The following is a 22746-nucleotide window of genomic DNA, read 5'->3' on the forward strand; positions in this document are numbered from 1 at the left end:
TCACCGGTAGAGGTGTGGACTAAATTTGAGGCTTGCTTTCTGTAGTTAATGCTACTAACATTAAAACCATGGAGGCGACACTTCGCTCCGTCCAGCCTCACAAACCATAGACAACGTGGACAGCAAATCGGAAACAAGCAATTGTTTCCATCCAACGGGTGTTTTATGCAATCCTCTTGAACAGTACCTCCTTCGTCGGGTCCGGTACAGACTGCCAAACTTGTCAGCCCTTCGTTTTGGCCAGAGATTCTTGGGTGCCACGAAAACTTACCGACGCGCCGAATGTGAGATTTGGGTATCTCTCGGTCACTCCTTCTGGGAGAGCCATGTCGTAGGCGAGGACGAAGTTGGCGACAATCATCTTGATCTCATTGGCAGCGAAGAAGCGACCAGGGCAGGCATGGCGCCCAAAGCCAAACTGAGCGAGGGTTAACCGAGTGCCACGACAGCTACCACGTCGTTCCACCTGCAGTACTTACGGTCAGGACAGTCGGGTTAACGGATACGAACTGGTTTTGGGCCGCAGCCTCCACTTCGCCGGACTGGCGAGCCTCCTCACGCAAGCGGGAGAACCTCCAGGGGTCGAACTTATCGGCGTCCGGGAACACGTCGGAATCGCGGCCGATGGCGGCGGAGGGGACCTCGACAACGACACCAGCTGGGATGACCTGACCGTTGGAGAGGGTGAACGTTTTCTTGACCTTGCGCTGGAAGGAGACGGTGCCGGCCGGGTCCAGGCGCATCGTTTCCTTGAGGAAGCTATCGAGCTTTTTCATGGCCTGCATCGCTGAGCTGGTGAAGACGCCGTTGTGCTCGGCGAGAACAGTGCGAATTTCGTCGCGTAGCTCTGGGATGTATTGCGGGTAGGCTGCCAGGTTGTAGAAACTGCACCATCTTAGCCCGAGCATTCCGGTGGAGATGAAAGATGAGACTTACACATTGGTAGCCGTCAAGGTTGTGGTGTGGATGGCCGCGAAGGAAATGGCGAGCTGGAGCATTGCCAGCTCCCTGGTCGTGCTCTGCTTGACCTTGTCTTCCCCATCCATCATCCACTGCAGCATGTCGTCGGGCTTTTCGCCGTCCTGCATTTGACGCCTGGCGGCCACAATGGGGCGCAAGAACTTGTCTGCCTGCAGTCGTCGTTGGTCGAGCTTCTTGACCTCGGGCAACCGGCTGCCGATGAATGGACGGAGCCATGGGCGAACTTCCTCCAACGCGCGGCGGGCTTCCATCAACTCCATCGTGTAGCTGATGGCGGCATCCAGGTACTCCTCTGAGCGGCTGAGCTCGGCGCCGATGAAGATCCGGCCTGACACGAGGGCGACGATACGCAGGAGTTTGCGGTTGATGTTGAGGGAGGTCCAATCGTTGCATGGAGGCAGCTCTTGAAGGATCGACTGTTGAACCTCTTCGGCAATGGTTGGGTTAAGGCGTACCAAGGCTGGCGTCAGGCTGGTCTTGACTGTGTGAGGAACCGTGCTCTCGCCGACGGGGAGCTTGGTGTACTTGGTGTGCATGACCTGGGTAAGGGCATCGTTAAAGCTCACGACATCGTCCGGAAGCTTCCTGAGCTCGCCGAGGAACTTTGGCGGCACGACAATGACAGTAAACTCTAGATGGATGTCAGCCGCCGCATCATCATGCTAAGGGCTGTCTGGATCCTACTATTGGTCGTTACGATCCGGAAGACACTGTCCTTGAACTAGGGAACCGTTAGCCTGCAGGGGTGAGACCTTGGGATCCATCGGTAACCAACCTTTTTATAGCCCTCAGCGTATAGGTCGGCGGCCTTGGTGAGGTATGCCTGTCTCCGTTTTTCATCACCACCCAGGTGCTGTCCCGCAACGGGGATATTCGCGAGGGGTTTCCGGCTCAAGACATTTTGGAAAAGAACGATGGCGAGGAGGGCGGCGAGGGTTGGAAGGATCAGGGGCAACCTCGCGCTGACGGCGTCTGAGATTGCTTGTACATCAGCCATGGTGCGTGGTGGTTGAAAGAGTCGATCGAAGGGGCGGGCTCGTCTCCAAGCTCGCTGTGGAAGATGCAGTCAGACGTGCGGGTGGGACAACGCCGCCTTTTCAACGCTCTCTTGCATTTGTTGGCTTCACCCCCCTGCTGCCTTTCAGCCCTTTCATCGGCATCTCCCCTTGTCAGGTGGGCCACTTCGCCCACTTCACCCACTTCACCACGGGCGCAAGGCGATCCGGGGGGATTTTAGGGTTGCAACGGCTGACACGGTGTTTGACGGTGACGTTTCAGACGACCCACTGGAGCCACTGTCCTTCAAACTGGACGACTGCGTTTGGCCCGGCTCGAACCCAGTTCCCAGTTCCCAGCATACCATGTCCTAACCAGGCTAAGCCGGGAAATTATTAGTGAGTGTAAGCGCAGATCTGACGCGGCATCGAAGAGTGGCTTGGACCCTGGATGAATTTCCGATGGACACATAATACTAGTACTTGTCCATACACACTGCAATACGAATAATGTGGTTGTACCCGTATTCGTCAACAGCTCGGGCCATCTCGAATTTGTCGCGCACCCCGGGCCAGGATTCCGGGAAGTGGTCCCGTGTCAGCAATCAAATCCGAGGGCGTACTGAAAGTAGAGTGCTGACATAGACTCCATGCTGCGTGGTGTCGGAGGTTGGTACCAAGCAAGTGGAAGGTGGTATGGCGGTTCGTGAAACGCAAAAAAGAAATGCATTCAGAGCACTGGACTGGATGTGGAATATCATGTAAATGGTGTCCAAGATCCAAACATGCAATCGGCGGCATCGTCAATCTGGGATAAGGCCGAGTCGCAGCTGTGCTCCACTTCGTTTACGGTTTCGGATCGTGTTCCTATTGGTATCTCTCTGCTTGCCGGGTTATCGCCAAGGCGGACGGGCTTGCCAAGTGATGATCTCGAGGCAAACCGCAGCAATTCCGGAAAAAGGGGCACGAGTGCGCGACTTTGTTTTGGCGAACGCCTTCTCCGAATTGCCCTGTGAAATGACGTTTGGGCCTTTTCCAATTTTCCTTGCCAGAAAAACCTCTCTCCGATTTGTGGACCGTGACAGCCGGAGGCACCTGTCGGACCCACCCGCTCGCAATGAATTGAAGTTTTTTGGTTGGTTGCGGTCGGATCATTCTGCATCCCCCCACCAAAAATTTCCATTCCTTTGCCGTGACAGATTCTGCGGAGACGGACAGCGACGAATCCCCCACAAGCTCGCTTTCGCTTTTGCCTCGTTTGTGCTTGTTACTCGCCGCCGCCGTGTCTGACCATGGCTCGCCTACGTCTTGGCTATACCAAGTCGCGGACTGGTTGCTTGAGGTGTAAACAGCGGAGAGTGAAAGTACGCAACGCGTTTTGTTTTGGCTCCTTTGTCCCCGTTTCCCGTTCCCGACCGCCCCCATCTCGATCCCCGAGATCACTCCCTGGAGCCTATCGCCGGGAACTCTGTTTGCGGTTGGTTGCTAACACCGTCAGTGTGACGAGACCAGGCCATCTTGCAAAGCCTGCCTCCGCCATGGCATCGAATGTAGCCTTTCCAACCAGCCGGAGGTCACTTCCCCGGCCACAAGTTCTCCTCTCGCCGCCGACACGCCTTCACCTGGCCCGGGCCCGTCACCGCTCCCGCCGACCTTCCGGAGAAGCCGGGTTACAAGTAGAGCTCTCAACCCGAAGCCTACGTTACTGCAGCCACCTACCCCCGGCCCAGCAGGAGAATGCGGCCCGGATCCAGGACCCTCCCCCAGCGGCTCGGCACACACAACATCGACCGACTCCCCTGTCGCAACGACCCCAGACCCTTTTCCGTACTTGACCAAGCTCGTCACTGGCCCTGCCGAGGAGGACACGGCCAACTGGGTCTTCGACCTCGAGTTGCTCCATCACTTTACCACATCCACTTATGAGACCTTCATGATCGATCCCACCCAGCTCGAGGTAAACCACTTGTGGAAGATGGAGGTGCCTCGGCAAGCCTTCGGCCACATCTTCCTACTCCATCAGATTCTCGCCGTAGCATCCTACCACCTCGCCCACTTGCATCCACAAAGCCGCCAAGCTTACTCGCTCCGCGCCTCGCAACACCAAAACGCCGGTATCCGACGCATGCGCCTCGCCCTCTCGGAATTGTCGCCCGCCAACTGCCACGCCCTCTTCGCCTCATCGTCGCTCCTCTTTATCGGCTCGCTCGCCGCCGCTTCCACGAACCGCGTGCCCGGCGGGCCCACCGTTGACGACATCGTCGACGTGCTGATCCTGGTCAAGGGCATCGGCAGCGTGCTGTACTCGTCCCAGGACCTGCTACGCTCGGGCCCGCTCTCGGAGCTGTTTGTGCAGCATGGTGGGACTGAGCTTCCCAATCCAGCATTGGACCGTGTCGTACTGGCTGTCGGGGATTTCTTGGTCGAGATCGCCGAGACCGAGACCGACGACCGGGTGCGCGCCATCATCCATGCCGATGCGTACCGCCTAGTGTCCGTCATTCGTGACTCGCTCGCCAAGTCCGCCAGCGCCGAGTACCGCGTGGTGGCCGCATGGCCGATCCAGACGTCGGATGACTTGATACCGTTGCTGAGGCAGCGGAACCAAGCCGCGCTCGCGCTGCTCTCGTACTACTGTGTCGTGTTTCACGCCGCGCAACTGCAAGGGTATTGGTTCATGCAGGGTTGGGCCGAGGGGGTGATACGTGATATTGCTCAGACCATGACCGGTCCGTGGAAGCGGCACTCTGCCTGGGCCCTGGGTTGGATCACGGGGCACGCGGCAATGGGGTGAGCCGCCGCACTACTGTCGCGCTGGCTCTCAAGCGGCGAGACAACATGCTAAGCTACCCACTTAGGATTCCAGCTCTCATTTGCAGTCTCGCCGTCGTGGTCGGGTACCACACCCGGTCTTAGGGATGTCGGGCTGGGCACGGTGTTGCAGCCCATGAATCAGGGACGGAGCTAACACTCTATTCATCTTTTCTTATCTTCTTCTTCGGCGCACCAAAATGCCTTTAGACTATCGAACCCCCCCAACCAACCACCGATGGCTCACGCATACCAATCAACCCAACACCTACACAAAACCACCCGGATCCGCTCTCACTTATCCTCAGGGAACCTTCGGAACATATCCCTCAGCTTATCCAACGGCGTCGCCATCATGCCCACCGCAGTCTCGTACGGCGGCCGGTCTGGTGCCGACGGGTGGCTGCGCGTCGGCACAAAGTGCTTGGTGCGGTCGAAGCTGCGAGCCAGTGCCCCCGACGCGTCGGCGTCGATGACCTTCTCGAGCGCCGGAAGGTCGTCCTGCTCCTCCTCTTGGATGTGCTGCGACAGCGACCCCCACAGCGAGTCGATCGTTGGGAGGAAGGTCGGGTCGGCGGGGGTCATGGATTGGAACTCGTAGAGCTTCTCTTTGACCTGCGGAGTTGGGTGTTAGGGGTTTGGAAATATGTTTGTGGGCTCGTGGAGCGCACGTACCTGTTGGTGCTCCGACCGATCCTTCTCGGCCATGACCACGCCGTTGGGGATATGCTTCTCCATCGCCGGGTACACGACAATCTCCTCGGCGACGGAATGCCGCGCGAGCTCCCACACGAACTGGTTCTGCCACTTCGCCTTGTCGTCGTCACGCTGCGCGTTCTTGATGTTGTTGTAGTACTCCCGCAGCTCCTCGTGATCGTGCTTGATGCGGTTCGACACACGGGTCGCGGCGCTGGCGGTCATGGTGGCTCCGGCCGGTGTTCCCTGACGGGTTTGCGTTGACTGGAAGCGGATGCTGGATGCGAAGAAGGGACGAGTAATTGTGTTGGTCAACCTGTGTCTAACTTGTTGTGTAATGGCCGGGGACATCCGCAATGCTTGACGATGCATGATTGAGCAGGTGTAATAACAGAGTGTAAGGCAGGTGGGTGGGTTGCCTATGTCCTCAACGATACTCATAAAGCCGGGCACCGTCTTTTGTACTGCTCGCTACTCTAATACGGAACTACGGCGTGGTTAGGAATGTCATGTCCGCTTCTCCATGGACGTTCTCGAATACTGGCCAGGCTACACGGAGCGACCGTGACGTCAACGAACATGTTGTTGCTGGAGGCTCTGCACGTCATGGTTTAGGAATCTGCGTGCTCTGAGTGGCTGCTCGTAGCTTTTCTTCCGGAAGCACAAGCATTGAGATTTGATGTCCAGTGTGTGTGGGTTACCTCTTGATGGAAGTTGGTGATGTCATGACACTTCTTGCTTCGGAACGAGACCCGGCAGCCGGGGCCTGCGATCACCAACTGCATACACTCTATATATAGTTACATCGATCGAGGATCACAACCCAGATGGGATGCGAGGCGTTGGGGGCGCGGGGCTTATTTTCCGCCCCCAAGGAAACCCCCAACAAACCATCCCTTTCGCCCTCTATCTGTACTTGGATTTCATGCCGTTGAACATGAGATTCGGTCACCATCTGCCCCGAAAACGCTGGGCACTGAAGGAAAACAAGATCGAGCCGCAAGAAACCCGAGGAGAAAGGATTGGGGAAGAAGAATCAAGCAGAAAATATCAAAAGAAATCGAGGAAAACAAGACCACAAGTGCATGGAGCAGGCAGGGTTTGTTGCGTGGTCATGTCACGTCACCTTTCAAAGCTCAGAAACAGGTCATGTAATGCATGCGCGAAATATGTACTTGTTCCGGCCTTATTTACAACCGGCGCCAACGGATTCAATACATACAGAAGAACTCCCCAGAATAACACCCAGCCGGCGCCATAGCACCGACAATCCGAGTATCAGAGCCTCGCAGCAGGATTAACAGCTAGGTGAACAACCGCCGCGTCTCCGAAACTGAACGACCACACACATCAAACTACGAACAATCCTTTACAGGCACTGCGAGTACCAGTCGTTCTGCTTCTGGCAGGTCCAGGGGCTCTCGCAGCGGGTGGGGCCCTGCCAGCCGTTGCCGCCGCACTGGCCCCAGTGGGTCTGGGTGGCGCCGCCGGTCGGGGTGGTGCCGGCCGAGGTGGAGGTCGGGGTGACGGTCGGGGTGGTGGTGACGGTGACGAGGGTGGTGGAGGAGGAGGCGGGCGGGTTGCCGCCGCCGGTGGCGGCGGCGGCGAGGACCGACGAGATGGAGGTCCATGCGGGCTTCTTGTTGTAGTTGCTGTCGTAGATCATGGCGTCGCCCTCGCCGGGGAAGGTGCTCGGGATCCACGAGTGCTTGTCCGTGAAGCCCCAGACGGTGACGCCGATGCAGCCGTCGACGTCGAGGCACGAGCCCACCACGTTGGCGAAGTCGTTGCCCTGCGTGACCGCCGCCTGCGAGGACGGGGGCAGGCTCGAGTGGCGGATGTCCAGTTCCGTGTAGGCGACCTCGACGCCGAGCGAGGTGAAGCGCTTGAGCGTGGTGGCCAGGTTGGCGCGGCTGGGGGTGCTGCCGACGATGAGATGGCCCTGGAAGCCGACGCCGTCGATGGGGGCGCCCGCGGCCTGGACGATCTTGACGAGGTCAACGGCGTAGTCCGTCTTGGCGGCGTTGTACTCGAGGTTGTAATCGTTGTAGTACAGCTTTGTGTCGGGGTCAGCCGCCTTGGCGAGGTTGAAGGAGAGCGGGAAGTAGTCGGTGCCGAAGGTCCGGAGGAAGACGCTGTCGCGCCAGCCGCCGCTGTCGTTGATGGCCTCGTTCACAACGTCCCACGCGTAGCACTGGCCCTTGTAGTGGCCCATGACGTTGTTGATGTGAGTCTCCATGACCGAGGTCAGGGTCTGCTTGTTCCACGACCCGTCACGGACCTGGGTGTTGGTTAGCGATGACACGGACCCGAAAGCGCACTCGAGAAGGATAGACTCACCCAGCTGGGAAGCTGGCTGTACCACACCAGAGTGTGGCAGCGGAGGCCCTGGCCGTTCCTCTTGGCGGTGTTGGCTGTGATATCACCCTGGTTGTAGTTGAACTGGCCGCGCGAGGGCTCCGTGGTCTCCCACTTCTGGCCGTTCTCCGGGACGAGCTGGCCAAACATGCTCGTGTCGCTGAGGATGGCGGCATACTGGCTGTCGCTGTTGATAGTGCCTTCGCCGAGGGCGGTACCGAAGTACTTCAGACCGGCGCGAACAGCGAGGTCGTTGAGCTGGGCCGAGACGGCGGGCACCAGAAGGGCCGCAAGGAAAGCGTTGGAATGCATGTTGCTGACCAAGAGGGGCGACACCGACGATAGGGTTGAGATGGACGGAAGGGTGGTGAACAGATAGCAGACGGCGGGATGAGGGGACCGGAGTCCTTATAGTTGCCCAGAATAACCCTCCATCGTTGTTACCCTTGGTGGGCCTGGCAGGTATTCAAATCTCGGCAATGGACCATCGGCTCGTCGTCCCCACGGGGCCGCATCGCCCACCCCGTGATCTATCGGGGGCGATGGGGTTGGTTCGCCTACCCGACGTGGTTCCAGCTCCGGCTTGCTCCGCCCTAGAAGCTTCGAAGCCGAGTCGAAGCTGGTCGAGACTGCTCGGGTCTCGCATGATGGGCCCACTGGGGCCGGGTCCTGCGGTGGGGAGCCTCAGGGGGGTTACCATTGCTCTCGTCCGAACGGTCACCTAACCCGGTTTTGCCTCGGAGGATGTTCCGTGCGTACGCAAAAGGGAAAGCCAAGGCGACGCCAACTCCTCGTCAACCCGGAAGCTGGTGCCCTTCAGAACCCACCGGCGCTAGCGAGGCCCCTTAATCCCGGCGCCCCCGGAGGTTTTTAGGTTATTCAGTGCTCCCCAACTCCGCCCTCCACGTGATAATTAGCCTGAAGGCCGCGGGCTACAACCTTGTTGCCAGTGTTGTGCGCTTGGCATCGGAGGCCGAGTCACGATGCCGTCGGGAAGAAGCTTCCAGGTTGCTAGCGAGGCAGGATACGAGGTGTGCGTTCCCTAACCCGTGCAAATAGCCGGCGCTCTTCGAGTCGTTGTTATCGCCGAATCAACGTTGGCTGGCAAGGGGATGCGGCTGAGGTTCGAGGGCCTTTTCCCGGAGTTGGTCCTCGGCTCAGGCCGCCTTGATAGACAACACCGTTGGCCGTTTTCCTGGGCTAAGTGCAGACGCCACTTCCGGATGGGGAAATCGGAAGATATAGGAAGCAGGTACAAATGTTGATGATTCATTCCTGACTGAGCGGTAGTCAGTCCGTGTCCGTTAATTACTAGGTACCTACCTACCCAACTCAACATGCATGTTGTGATTGCCAAACCGTCATGGATAGATTTCTACTCGGTGGTCAGGCACCCTTCTTTTTCGAGGTACGGATTGCGGAATCGTGGCTGCTCCGTCGCACATTCCTCGAAGCTGACGAGGGATAACATTTTCTTTGTACTTGTGTCGTCAAGTTTTGACAAGTCGATATGCTGGGAAAAGGATTCATACGGTGGCTATCCGTCACCAGCACCCCCTTCTGCTCGGCTTTCCTTCGTCCACCGTCACAGTATTCGGTCATGTACCTATGTACTCCCGAGTTCGCTGTTCGTATTATACCCGGATCTTCTTTCCCTTGTGCGAGCAGGTGTGGCCGTTGCTGGCCTCCTCGGCCAGTGCAGTCCACCTCTTGAAGCTTTGCATCACCCCGTGTCGGGTGCGAAGGTTGGGGCTGGTCTTCGCACGGGGGGGTACACCTTCAAGCGAGTTCGCTAGCCTCGCGGCCGCGCGAGCGGCGGCTCTAGCGTTGACAGTGAGGGCCTCCCAGTGGATGTTGTCCAGGTCATCACACGCCTGATGATAGCAAGCGTCATATGGCGCGCCGGCACCAGTGTGCAGGGACGCGGTTGGGATGCCGATCTCGATGAAGCCGACGAAGTCTGAGCCGCTGCCGAATTCACTGCGAGAGAAACGTTTAGTACAGATGTTGGAAAAGGGGGGTCTTGGATGGGACAGTTCACATACCCGTGGCGGACCTCCTTTCCCTTTGTCGCAAGATACTCATCGAGCAGTTGCGGACCGACGCCACTGTTCTCGTTGCTTGCAATGCTGAAATCAGGCTGGGGCGAGCCGATCATGTCGTAGTTGAAATAGTACCTGATGCTGTCGGCCTCGGCCTCGGTCAGGTGAGAGGTGTAGTACAGCGAGCCGACCAAGCCGCTCTCCTCGGCTCCCCACCACGCAAACCGAATCTTGTTCGGGAAGTTATCATACCGCCTAACCGCGGTCATGATCTCCAAGAGGGCCGCAGTGCCGCTGCCATCATCATTCACGCCGGCGCCCTTCTGCACACTGTCGAGATGCGCGCCCAGCATGACCACGTTATTCGGGTCGCCCTGCTTGGTCTCGGAAATGATATTCCAAGTCTCGCGGGTCTCGGAGATGGAATCGACGAGGAGAGTCGCAGTCACTTCCTCGCCAGCTGCCAGGCGGGACTTCCAGCTTTGGCCAACCTCCAAGGGGATGATACCGATAGGGACCATGCGTCCGATGTTCTCGGCGCCCAATGTGGGAACGACAATGTTGGTCCCGGGGACTTCGTCATACAAGATGACACCTAATTTCCGCCTCGAGGAATCAGCACGTCACCTCCCTACTTGAACCAAGGGGACCTCAGAGCTCAATACTCACCCAAAGCCCCGCGCTCCTTCGCGAGAATAGACTTGTCCGCCACAGCGCAAAGCCCCCTCTTCACGAGGGCCAACTTGCCCTTGACGTCCAACCCCTCCCATTGGTCGGCGAAACAGGCAGATCCGCGCTCGTCGTCGACGGGGGTGTCGACCAGGGCGGCCGTGATGCCGCCCTCCACCAGCGTGGGCGGGTTGTACTGCGGGCTGATGACGAAGACGTCCTCGCCCTCGGGGCCTGTCACGCTGATCTCGAGCGTCTTGTCGTAGGTGTGGTTGAAGGGCTGCACGAAGGTGTCGAACTGGTCGGCGAAGCGGGTCTGCACGCGCTCGAGCACGAAGTCCAGGGATGCCTTGAAGCCCGGCTCGCCGAAGGCGCGGTTGCCGCCGTTGTTGATGGCGATGTGGTTGAGGTTCCAGAGGACATTTTGGAGTCTGGGAATTGGTTAGACGGGGCAGGGCCGGATTGATGGGTTAGGGAGGGTTAGGGGATTAATGACTTACTCTTCTGTCTTGATATCCGCTTCGAGTTTGTCGGCGGTCAAAGGGTTATTGGTCGCGACGGTGCTTGATGAGAGGAACAGCGTCGCTGCAGCTGTTGCTGCCGTGCGGGGTGCCTTCATTGTTGCGGTGGTGGGACAAATGCGTTCCGTCCGAACTTCTTCGATCTCGCCGGCGCTGACCAAGACTCGAAGTTGTACGTACTGGAAATTGAGTTGCACAACCGAACTCACATTGACTGGACCGAGCCGCTCCTTTTGAACTTCCTACTCGGCCAGGGTCCCGAGAGTCCAACTTGACTGAAGGAAGAAGGTGCTCAATCAGCCTGCCATGTCGTCAGACTCCTTGCCTGTAACAGGCTGTTTTGATCCATGGCTGCTCGAACCGACCGATTAGCGGTCATGGTAGCCGGCAATCGGGCATTTGCGATAAATTGCCAAGCCGCTCTGCTGCAGACTGAACCCGCAAGTGGAAGGTGATGAGAGACCTTCCAACTTGGCTCGTGGGGCCGCATCTCCAAAAGCTCGGCATTGTTTTTTTTGGTCGGTTCATCAACCTGGTGGTGGTTGGGAATGTTGGGGTTGGCCTCTTCGCCATCCTGGTGCTCATCAATTACCCCCTCTATGTGTTTGTGCATCATCAAGACCCATGCATTCATTTAACTTCCACCGTGCTTCCTTTATTTCCCAACTGGATGCGAAGACGCCCGAATTGCTTCATTCCCGTACACTTCGCAGACAACCTGATGTAAAAAAAAGATCGAAGCTAGGGCTCGTTGGCTCGTACATTACACTTCACAGTATAAGAGGCACCCAAAGGCATGCCAGGCAGCAGCACTAAGAGTTCAAGGGATACACTAGACTTTGCAGCTTTGCTCACAGATGAAAGATATTCATGTTGACGGGTCAGGCATGAATGATAAGACCGGGTGCGCCGTGGTTTTGCCTACGGCCCCACTCCGGCTCGGCCCCATATTTAACGGCATCGGGGCTTTGACGTTTTCCTACACCTTGCCACCGGCAGTTCACTTTGCAGCGATGGTAATCGGAGAAATTGAAACAAACTAAAGGGATTACTCTCTGTCTCGAAATGCACCCTGCATTTGAAGTCAGCATCTCTAGAGGTAAGCATATAGAAAAGGCTTTCATCAAGGGATCTGTTCTTACACACGCATATCAATTGTTTCCCAATCCAAAATAAGATGCTCACTGGGACAGAGTTATTTACTTTTAAGAGCTAACAATGGGAACCATCCCCCCAGCAAAATGTGGTAATATGGCTGTGATGATATCCGACACTTGCTAGTGTGCATTATTCTTGATGCCTCCATTGAAGCTATAGTGGAGAATTGAAACAATGCCAATTAAGTCATGGAATGGGAAACACAATGCTGAGGCTTCTTGCACTGGAGCATGAAACCAGTCTCGCCATTCCAAATTTCATTGTGGCTCTTTCCCGGACGAGTGAAAAGTTGAAGCTCCAGACCGGGGTTGTGGTGCATGAAACTTTCAGTGTGGTGCTCCGCTTCCCAACACTTTCTTAGAAGTTTATATCTCCTCACCCTCCTGCACCCAACTCTTGCCTGTTGATGTGATTCTGGGAAAAACTTCACACCAACTTTCCGTAAACACCAGCAACTCACTGTGATTTCTTCCTCAGACCCGCATTTCCAGGCCTGGCTGATGCACACCCTGCTAAGAAGCATAAATAAACCCCCACCCTCCTCCATTCTTCCTTTCTCTTCCAATACCACAACTCCGACATCAACCTCGCTGCATCTCAAGCGATCGTCATAATTGCATCGCCATCCTTCACCATCTTGAGCAAGGTTGGATTGCCTCATCGCTGCAACCTCTTCATCAAGTAAGTAAATCTGCCAATTTCATCCTCTTCTCTGACGAAAACATCTCGACACCGATTTCAGCTTCACATGGTCCAATGCTTTCTGCATTGCCTGAAGACTTGTTCCCTCATTCCTGGGTTTGATCTGGCACTAATCAAGCTTCGCAGACCATCAGAAACAACAAATTACAATGCCTCCCAAGTCGAAGTACCAGAAGTCGGAGGAGGCTGTTGGCAACGCCGATGGCCCGCTTTCGGTCCTCACTGCTCGGGAGCAGACCATGATGTTACAAGGCCTGCTGACCGTCCCAGGCTTCCCTGGTGTAAGTCCACCCTTTAATTTGATGCCTATCCCCCGGGCTCCTTTCCCGTCTCACGCTTCCTTCCCCGCCAAACACCTGATCTTCATTCTTCATTTCATCATTGCATTCAGTCTCGGCTGTCAGAATGGAGAGAAACCCCGGCAGTTTCGGTTAGACAGGCTCAAGCTTTGCCAAACAATACTGACACGCATACTCCAGGGCTTCCAAATCGACTATGCCAAGGTTGCCGACCGCATGGGCCTGAAGAACCCCCGCTCCGTGGCCAACGCTTGGAGCCTCATCAAGAACAAGATCAACGCGTACGACGCGAAGTACCGAGAGGATAACAACCTGCCGACCGCCGCCGAGGAGGCCGCCGCGCAGGCGGACGACGGGGACGACAACCCGTCCCCAAAGAAACGCGCCCGCGGTTCCAAGGCGACTACCACTGCCGCCTCCAACAAGCCCGCCGCCCGCGGTAAGGCCGCCAAGCCCACCGTTTGGCCGAAGCACTCCATCATGGGCCCGCTTTCCGACCCCCTCGCCACTGCCGGCGACTCGGATGAGGCAGGTTCTGGCGCCCAGGAGGAGGAAGAGGAGATGGGCTCCTCGGAGGAGAAGAACGCCGGCCCCGAGCCGGGCGAGGTCTAGGCTCTAGCTGGCGCCACGGATGGGGGGACGCCCCTTTAGGTTCCTATTGTTTCTTTTTGCTTTTCCCACGCGGAATCGCCTGGGTTGGAGTTTGGAGGGGCTGGAATGGGTGGCTTCGTGTGGAGGGCGGTTTTGGGAGTGCGGATCCCTTTAAGGGAGGGGCCTGCACCATCGCAGACTGGCCGAGGGGGAAGGCCTGTAGATAGCAATGCCTCCACCCAGACACTGATCTGTTCTCATTATGACTTCGTTTAAGGTGCCCCTATCGCTGAGCTCTCCTCTTCATTCAACCAGGCTTGTTGCCGGGCACACTGGAGCATTGTTGTTATCATGGTTGGCCCTGAATTGGCGCCCAGCAATGGGGGAAATAAATCAACTTGTTGGTTTTGAATAGTTGTTGCGTCTCCTTCCAAGTATTATGTTGGTATACATCCCTGGGCCGACGTTACGATTTAGGGGAACAACACTGTGGAGTAATCGACTGTTACAAACGCCGTGTCCACCTCTTGGAGCCCCCCGTGGCAATACTGGAGCGTACCTAGGTAGTTGCGCCTCTTTCTGCTGCACGAACAGATGTAAGATTCTGAATCTAACAACGCACCGGCGGCACGGATCGAACGGAACACAGGAGTTTCAGCCCACACGCGATAAGAGACACACAAAAGAAGAGAAAATGGCTAAACTACAGACAATCTGTTCTTAGGTAGTCTCAGAACTCCGAGTAAATCTCCAAGAAACAAGAATCGAGAAGGCGAAAAAAGGAAAAAAGAAAAAAAGATGAAAGAAAAAGGTTCTTCTCCTCTGATATGTTTGCCCCCACCAACCATCTCGCACTCACTGCCTCTGCGCAAGAATCTCGGCGGCCAGCGCCGTCAAACTCTCGGCCTGAGTAATAGCACTCAACAACACCTCGACGCCCGTCTCGCGGCGGATCCAGTTCCGCAGCTCGACACTCACCAACGAATCCAAGTTGAACGTCGCCAGGGGCGTGTCGGCACCGACCTCGTCCCGATCGATGATCGTCATGGCCGAGACCTTGGTCCGCAGCGCCTCGGTCAGGCCCACCCGCGGATCCTCGGCCGTGGTCCAGCTCGCCGAGAACACGTCCCCGCCCGCTCCTCCCACGCCGCCGCCCTTCCCTCCCTTGGCCTTCTTGGCCCGCTCCGCCTTGAGGTTCTCCTTGGCGTGGACGGGGTGGAAGAAGGTCCACGGTCCGCCGTCGACCACCGGCTGGCCCTCGAGGAACATACGGAAGGCCAGCGCCTTGCCGTCGTGGTGGAACGGGCTGTCCGGGCCCATGACCGCGCCCTTGACGAGCGTGCGGATGTCGGCCATGGTCAGCGTCGCCCCGAGCGTCTGCTTGAGGATGTCGGTCAGGTTGTTGTCCGCCACGTAGCCCACGTCCAGCACGACCGGGAGCGCGATCGAGATGGTGTGCATGCCGAGCTTGTTGCGGTACTTGGCGAACTCGTGGTAGAAGACGGCCGTGCCCGCGTAGATGGCCTGCCCGGCGTTGCCCGTGTCGCCGAGGAAGGAGCCCAGACCGATGAAGAAGTCCATGTCCTTGGGCAGGATATTGTGCAAGTGCCATGCCGCGTCGACCCGAGGCTTGCAGATAATCTCCCAGTCCGAGAAGGTCGCGTTCTCGAACAATGTGTCCTGCGCGTACCAGGATCAGCTTCTGAACAGGAGGGGGGTTTACCTCAAAATGAAGGGCTGGGGGGGACCTACACTCAGGAGAAGAGCACTGTGTACTACTCCCTTGACCGGGGGAAGGTCGGCAATAGACTTAGTTAGCACGTCTTTGAGCATGCTGTAGTTGCCGACGTCGCAAGCAAGAGCGCGAACGGTCACGTCGGTTCCCTCGTACTGCTTTAGCACTTTCTTCACCGCGGGACCGGCGGCACCACTGCGGCCAAGCAACACAACGTTCTTCGCCCCGTGATCAATCATCCACGTTCCGAGGTTGAGACCGATACCTCGGGTGCCGCCGGTGATGACATAGGTCGCGTCCGGCTTGAGGGCCACAGCCGTCGGGCCGAGGTTGCTCTCCGCCATGACACGCTCGTCCGGGCCAAGCGTGACGACGACCTTGCCAATGTTGTCACCGGACTTGAGCTTCTGCAACGCCTTCTGGAACTGCGAGATGGGCAGCACCGTGACGGGCTTGATGGGCACGGCGACCCTGCGCTGGACGAGCCCAACAACGTCGGCGAAGACATCCTTGAGAACGTCAGGTCGGTGCCTGTAGAGATCGCGCAGATCGATGCCACTGAAGGTGACGTTGCTGTCGAAGGGCCGGATGGGGAGGTAGCCGTTGCTGGACGTCTCCTTTTTTCCGATCTCGATAAACCGGCCAAAAGGGGCTGTCACCGCCCATGTCTCGGTCATGAGCTCGGCACCGAGCTGGTTTACGATGACGTCTACCCCCTTGTTGTTGGTGGCAACGAGTATGGCATCTCTGAAGTCGGCCGTACGGCTGGAGAAGATACGCTTTTTGGGGATGCCGAAAGTCTCGTGTAAGAATTCCCTCTTGGCGGGGGTACCGGCACTGACGAAAATATCAGCGCCCAGGTGCTGCGCGATGGTGACACAGGCCTGGCCAACTGCTCCAGCGGCCGCGTGGATGAGTACAGTCTCGTTCTTCCTGAGCCTGGCCGTGTGGAGGAGCGCAAGAACAGCGAGGGAGTATGCAAGCGGGATGGTCGCGGCGTCTGTGGTGCTGATGCGGGCCGGGACGCGGGCGGCGTGCCAGACAGGCATTTTCTTGTACGTACAGAATGCACTGCTTTCGAGCGAGAGGAAGAAGACTTGATCTCCCTCTTGTAGGTTGGTCACGCCAGCACCGGCCTTGACCACCCTGCCCACACCATCGAAGCCGGGAGGCGCCCAGGGGATGGCCCCCAAAACGAGGTTGAGATCCCGGTAACTGACGCCTGCAGCTTCGACCTTGACGACAATCTCGTCCTCACCAAGCTGCTGTTGAAGCGCGTCGGTACGGCGGAAATAGATCGAGTCGGGACTTCCCGCAGCATCGATGGTCATCTCGAGCGCGCTGTCGCCCGCTTCCCACAGGTTCCGCAGCTTGCGGTGCTTGATGCCTTGCTCGGCGGCAAACTGTTCCTTGAAGTCCCTCAGCAATCTCATACGCGGGATGTAGATGGTGCCGTCATGGAAGACGAAGTCCATGTCCTGCGTGCGGGTGATGTCTGGGTCGCGGAGCGTCCCGACGAGTTTGACAATGCTGGGAAGAGCCTCTTCCGTAAGAGGCGTCTCGTCGAGTTGCATAAGGTTCTTCGGATCACCGGCCTTTTCCACGCGGAGGGTGCGAATCATACCCTTGACGAAGCTAACCTCCACAGGACCAGAGTTGGGGATGATCCAGAGCAGGCCGGTGTTGCGAAGCAAAAGGTTTTGCAGTCTCTCAAACTTCTCCTCGTTCATATCCTTCATCAGACTGTACCGGGGAGAGTCGATGACGATGTAGTACGGATCATCCGCTGGGTCGATCTCAGCGAAGGGCTTGATCTCGACCGGGATGCCGTACTGCGCTGCGATGGCCTCGGATACAAGAGTGGCGAACTCGACCTCCTCGTCATCCATAAATGGTCCCGTAACCGCGACGGTTTTGCCGTCTTCCGGCGCGGCTACCCTGGTGGACGCGTGAATGCTCATAGTTGCACCCGGGTCCCCGGGCCGATCTTGGATCTCGACGTCAACCCCCGAGAACCCCGTATCAAGAAGCAGCTGATTCCAAACCTGCTTAGGCATCATGGGGCCCGCATCATGGTCGCGGTAGTGATCCTTGGCATACCACCAGCCGGGGAGCAGGAAGAATGGTAATAGCACAGCAGGGTGGCGGTTGGCTTCGAGTAGGAAGAGCTTGCCGCGCGGCTTGAGCAGCTTGCGGACGTTGGTCATGGTAGTACCCATGTCTTCGGTGGCATGCAGAACGTTGGCGGCAATGATTACGTCGTACTCGTCCGGGTCGAAGCCTTGCTCAAGTGGATCTTGTGCGATATCGAGCTTCTTGTAGGTGATGCGGTGAGCAAACCTGGGGTCGGAAAGCTTGTTCTTGGCGCCCTCGAAGAAGCCCGAAGAGATATCCGTGAAGGTGTAGTTGAGAATGGTGGCTTCTTCCTTGCCACGCGCGAGTGCCTCGAGTACGGGGAGGGTTGTGCCGCCCGTACCAGCGCCGATTTCCAGCACCTTGAGGTTGGGTTCAAGATTGGAGAGATTGAGTACCAGCTCGCCGAGGACGCTGCTGAGATGAGCGTTCATCTGGTCGGCTTCATAATGGCGAGTAAGCAAGCCATCGGCAAGCATGAGCGCGAGGGGCTCGACCTCGCCGCGCAGGATGGAAGCAATCTTCTCGCCGATCACGCAGAGCATCTCACCCTGCGCATCGTGTTTCCGGACCGCATCGAGAGTCTCCTGAGACAGGTCTACACCTAGCTCAACGCGGCGAGTGCCACCATTGATATTCGCCCATTTGACAAACTGGGTATAGTGGTGTGGGTAGTCCGAGCGGTCGTCGTTGGCCGTTTCTTCGATGCCCTTGTTGATGTAGTACCAGGCGACCTTGTCCATGTTGGCAACGTGCTGCTCTTCTTCGGGGCTTAATCCCCCTCGAGGAAGTGACTTGCTGAGCTTGTCGAACTGGAGATAGTCGAAGCGCGGGAGCAGTTCCCACTTCCAGCTCTCCGGCAGAGCCGCAGTCGGATCAAGCTCCTCGTCGGCCGAGCCAATGGTACGGAAGGCACAGGACTCCCACTCAGCGACAGGGGTGAGGTTATCATCCGCATCTCGCGCAAAGGCTGCTACGCTGATGTTCATGCGGCCACCCTTGACATCGTAATTTAGTAAGCGCGTGACGATGTCGAAGCGCTGTCCGGGAGTGGTTGGGATCGTGTTGGAGATGCGGAACCGGCTAATATAGTTGGGCATTTGTGCTGGTCTCCGTCCGTCCTCGGTCACTTGGAGGGGACCACCACCCTGGAGGAACCCATCAATGGTGGGTGGGTCGACTGAGACAGGAGAGCCATAGGGGTTGGGCGCCTCGAGGGCATAGCCCAGGTCACGGAGCTTGTGTTCGAGGAGCGTGTACCCCTTGCCCTCGAAGAAGGCTGTCGAGTTCTGGAAGGTTGGGCCATAGCGGGTGGCGCGCACACCGGCGACGGCAAAGGCGTATGCCAAATCCTGTTCGATTAGGTCGTCGGTCCTCTCGACTAGCGGGAGTGAAGCTTTGAGGGTTGGCGTTTCCACACTCATGTCGGTGAATTCAGGCTCAATTTGGCCGTGAGCGTGGACTACCCATCCATTGTCTCTCCAGGCGGAGATCTCGAACTCCCACGCGGTTGACGAGTTTGCGGCCCTTCCGCCAGCAGCCGGTCGGATCTGGGTGATCATATCGACCTCCTCGTCTTCTTGGATTTCCAGACGGGACTTGACGTGAAATTCACGTACGAGGAACGCGGCCGCCGGGGAAGATAGAGTCCTCCTACAGGCCTCGATAGCGCAAGACATATAGCCGGTCATGGGGAAAATGGTAGCGCCGGCCACGACGTGGTCCCGGATCCACGGGGCTTCATCCAGTGTAAAGACCTGGCGGTATGCTTTCGCCTTGCCACCGTAACTGGGAAGGATTCTTCCCAATAGCGGATTATAGGCCTCAGCCGGGAATAGCTTTTCGTGAACCGCCCGCGGCTCGAGCTGGTAGCTCACCGATTTGTCCCAGGCGTACCCCGGAAGGCCGGTGATAACGTCGGAGTTATCAATATTGGTTTGGTTGATAGCTCCGAGCTGGATCGGGACTCCTAGAGTGAAGAGAGCGCCGGCCAGGTCGAGAAGTGCTGCTTCGGCGCTTGTATTGCGCATCAATGAAGGGAGGTAGGTGAATGTCGAAACCATTTGGGGATGGGTCAACTCTACCGTCTGCTTGATCGGACTTTTGAGAGCAGCGTGGGGACCGATCTCCAGAATAGTATTGGGAACTTCTGCCTGGATGCTGCCTTTGAGCGACGGCGGTGTGAGAATCGCCTGGATGGCATCTGCGAACCTGACGGGACGGACGAGGTTCTTTACCCAGTATGTCGCGTCAACGCTGTCCCGGTCAAGTACGCCTCCCGTGACAGAAGACACAAACATAACGTCGGCGGCGTCACCGGTGGTAAGGTCTGCTGCATCCTTCTCGCAGTAGGGCCGGATATGGTCCAGGTAATAGGATGCCACCGATTCCATATGTCGCGAGTGGTAGGCCATTTGGATTTTGAGTCTGCGGGCGAACAGGCCTTGTTCCTCTGCAGCTTTGTGAACCCGCTCGATGGCAGCCACGTCTCCCGAGACGGTGACACTCTTGGGACTGTTGATAGCGGCAACAGTGGCATACCCTTGTGCGGTACCCTGGATGAGCTCGGCCGCTTGCTCGGGTCCAAGACCGAGGGCCAGCATGGCCCCCTGCTGCCCCTCCTGGGACTGTTGGCGGTACAGCCGAGCAGCTGCCTGGCCCCTGAAATAGGAGATGGCAATGGCTGCTTTGAAGGAGATCAAACCTGCGGCATATGCTGCAGCAATCTCGCCGCTCGAGTGCCCGGTAACGGCCTTCGGAACAAGCCCCCAACTCTTGAGTAGCGCCACCAGACCCAGTTGAATAGCGGTACACGCCGGCTGACTGATCTCAGCATCATCCACGCGGGAGCTATCCACAGGATTGCTAAGCTCCTCTTGGAGACTCCACGTTGCACCCATGGCGCGAAGATGGGCATCGGCTTCATCCAATGCAGCCGCAAAGAGATCGTAGCGCCGTAGTCCGGTCGCCATCTGGGCGTATTGGGCACCCTGGCCAGTGAAGGCAAAGGCAAGAGTTCGGTTCTTGGCCCTGCCTGGCTTGATCGCTGAGATCTTCTCCTCGAGGGTCTCAAGGGAGTCCGCCACTACCGCAACGCGGTATGGGTGATGCGTGCGGCGCTGGCCCAAGGTGTAGGCAAGGCTTTGGAGATAATCCTGAGTCTCGGGAGCCTCGTCCTCTAAATACTCGCTGAATACGCCCAGGTATGACGTTAGACTCTTTTCGCTTTTTGCGGAGAGAACGAATAGGCGCGAATCGTCCGTGAAAGAGACACCGTTTTCGTTTGTGTGCCCGTTGGTGGTGCCGTTGGTGCTGCCGTTGGTGTTGCCGTTGATGTTGCCGTTGGTGTGGCCATTGGTGTGGCCATTGGTGCCATCGACGCCATTGAGGCTGGCGTGACTCTTTGTGGCACCACTGGATGGAGCTTGGTCGAACAGGATCGCAGAATTGCTGCCACCAAAGCCTAGCCGTCCGTCGCTAGTTAGCAAGTAATCAAAACGTCGCGTCGTAAGCAAGAACCTGGGGCTGCCTTACCGAAGTTGGTCACCAGTACTCGTCGTGGCTCGCCTTTCGGCCATGGCAGGGGGGCCTCTGCCACGACAATCTTCTCCTTGTCCGGGATCTTGGGGTTGATGGACTCGAAGCCTGCGGTGGGAAGTACGATTCCGTTCTTGACCATCAAGATTGCCTTGATCATGCCCAGCATGCCGCTGGCCCCTTCGAGATGCCTGTTCCGATGAGTTAGAAAAGCGCGCGGCTGTTGGGGATCGCGAATTTCCTACCCGAAGTTCGACTTGACCGATCCAATGTAGATGGGGTTGTCTGGTGTTCTGTCTTTGGCAAGAACCGCCGTAAATGCGCCGGCTTCGATCGGGTCACCGGCCGCAGTGCCGGTTCCATGGCCCTAGAGAAGAGCAAAATGTCAGAGACCTAGGCATTACACGTGCTGATCACTGTGCAGATATATTGGGCACGAACCTCAACAACAGGGGTATCGGCAGGGTCCAAGCCGACGGCATGATGCACCGAGCGGAGGAGCTCTCGATGAGCTATGCCGTTTGGCATGGTGATGCCCTCCGACCTTCCTCCATGGTTGCAGGCAGAATTGCGAATGACGGCATGGATTGGATCACCCGCTGCCACTGCATCCTTCAGGGGCTTGATAAGCAGGCAGCCAGCGCCCTCGCCACGTCCGAAGCCAGAGGCTTTGTGGTCGTACGAAAAGCTTCTACCGTGAACCGAAAGAGCCCTGTCTGATTGTTAGGCGACTGTTTGTAATCGAGATATCTTGTATCGTTACGTTACCCTGTCTTTTCCAGCGCGAGCCACCCGCCAGGGGCAACCGTGAGCGCACATGATGCGATAAACGCAGCCTCGCACTCTCCGTTGCGGACAGCCGACACGGCTTGGTGTGCTGCGTAGACACTACTGGCACAGGCAGCGTCCAGCACGACGCTAGGTCCGCTCACGTCGAAGAAGTACGAGATGCGGTTGGCGAGCATGCAGGGTGCCAGTCCGGTAGCTGTGAATGTCTTGGCTGCGAAGTGGTCCTCGCAGAGACGCTCGGAGTATTCGTGCTGGCCGGCACCCACGAAGACGCCGATCTTCTTCCCGGCAAGGTCAGTAAGGCTGTGACCAGAGTCGTCCACGGCCTCCAAGGCGCACTCAAGCAGCATTCGGTGCTGGGGGTCAGCGTTCTTAGCCTCCTCCGCTCTCATGTTGAAGAAAGCGGCATCGAAAGCGTAAATGTCCTCGGGCACAAAGTGTGCGCCTTCGGCTCTGAACACGCCGGATTTGTCGGCACCGGGCTTCCAATATCCCGACACATTGAACCGGTGGTCGGGGAACTTCGACCATGCAGACCGAGCTTGTGTAAGGTAGTCCCATATACCCTTGCCACCGGTACCAGGGGCACGGTAGGCAATGCCTACAACGGCAATAGGGATATCATTGACCATGACGACGGATCAAAGATAGGAAACTGGCGATGCGATATATTTGAAAGATTCTGAGGGTGTTGAAATGTGTGTTGAATATCACTCTGAGACACCGGGG

The 22746-nt window shown here is 57.4% G+C and overlaps 7 protein-coding genes across 7 annotated transcripts; 2 read left to right on the top strand and 5 right to left on the bottom strand.

The window, feature by feature from the left end:
• Positions 1–163: 163 nt before the first annotated feature.
• B0H64DRAFT_446648 (cytochrome P450) lies at positions 164–1978 on the bottom strand (the record flags this gene model as incomplete). The annotated part of the gene is made up of 6 exons (XM_062806932.1): positions 164–211; positions 272–418; positions 480–885; positions 937–1612; positions 1666–1702; positions 1757–1978. The coding sequence occupies 6 exons, from the start codon at positions 1976–1978 to the stop codon at positions 164–166; spliced, it is 1536 nt and encodes a 511-aa protein (XP_062654339.1).
• A 922-nt stretch (positions 1979–2900) lies between these two features.
• On the top strand, positions 2901–4770 carry B0H64DRAFT_420642 (uncharacterized protein; the record flags this gene model as incomplete). Its single annotated transcript, XM_062805477.1, has 2 exons — positions 2901–2945; positions 3475–4770. 2 exons carry the CDS (start codon positions 2901–2903, stop codon positions 4768–4770), a joined length of 1341 nt encoding a protein of 446 aa, XP_062654340.1.
• A 311-nt stretch (positions 4771–5081) lies between these two features.
• On the bottom strand, positions 5082–5855 carry B0H64DRAFT_331296 (hemerythrin HHE cation binding domain-containing protein; the record flags this gene model as incomplete). Its single annotated transcript, XM_062800991.1, has 2 exons — positions 5082–5402; positions 5463–5855. The coding sequence occupies 2 exons, from the start codon at positions 5853–5855 to the stop codon at positions 5082–5084; spliced, it is 714 nt and encodes a 237-aa protein (XP_062654341.1).
• Positions 5856–6852: 997 nt separating this feature from the next.
• On the bottom strand, positions 6853–8153 carry B0H64DRAFT_331432 (glycoside hydrolase superfamily; the record flags this gene model as incomplete). Its single annotated transcript, XM_062801002.1, has 2 exons — positions 6853–7764; positions 7824–8153. The coding sequence occupies 2 exons, from the start codon at positions 8151–8153 to the stop codon at positions 6853–6855; spliced, it is 1242 nt and encodes a 413-aa protein (XP_062654342.1).
• Positions 8154–9327: 1174 nt separating this feature from the next.
• B0H64DRAFT_48367 (peptidase-like protein) lies at positions 9328–11438 on the bottom strand. Its single transcript, XM_062808307.1, has 4 exons — positions 11053–11438; positions 10553–10983; positions 9887–10478; positions 9328–9821 (listed from the first exon to the last, which is right to left on the bottom strand). Exons 1-4 carry the CDS (start codon positions 11169–11171, stop codon positions 9476–9478), a joined length of 1488 nt encoding a protein of 495 aa, XP_062654343.1. The 5' UTR covers positions 11172–11438; the 3' UTR covers positions 9328–9475.
• Positions 11439–12754: 1316 nt separating this feature from the next.
• B0H64DRAFT_478697 (uncharacterized protein) lies at positions 12755–14019 on the top strand. The gene is made up of 3 exons (XM_062808262.1): positions 12755–12912; positions 13060–13214; positions 13413–14019. The coding sequence occupies exons 2-3, from the start codon at positions 13083–13085 to the stop codon at positions 13842–13844; spliced, it is 564 nt and encodes a 187-aa protein (XP_062654344.1). The 5' UTR covers positions 12755–12912; positions 13060–13082; the 3' UTR covers positions 13845–14019.
• Positions 14020–14346: 327 nt separating this feature from the next.
• On the bottom strand, positions 14347–22695 carry B0H64DRAFT_427382 (putative polyketide synthase). Its single transcript, XM_062805780.1, has 6 exons — positions 21997–22695; positions 21670–21940; positions 21474–21595; positions 21226–21419; positions 15576–21115; positions 14347–15503 (listed from the first exon to the last, which is right to left on the bottom strand). Exons 1-6 carry the CDS (start codon positions 22647–22649, stop codon positions 14679–14681), a joined length of 7605 nt encoding a protein of 2534 aa, XP_062654345.1. The 5' UTR covers positions 22650–22695; the 3' UTR covers positions 14347–14678.
• Between the last annotated feature and the right edge of the window lie 51 nt (positions 22696–22746).

This window comes from Chaetomium fimeti, assembly GCF_033439085.1.
Source record: "Chaetomium fimeti strain CBS 168.71 chromosome Unknown B0H64scaffold_11, whole genome shotgun sequence".
Taxonomy (NCBI): domain Eukaryota; kingdom Fungi; phylum Ascomycota; class Sordariomycetes; order Sordariales; family Chaetomiaceae; genus Chaetomium; species Chaetomium fimeti.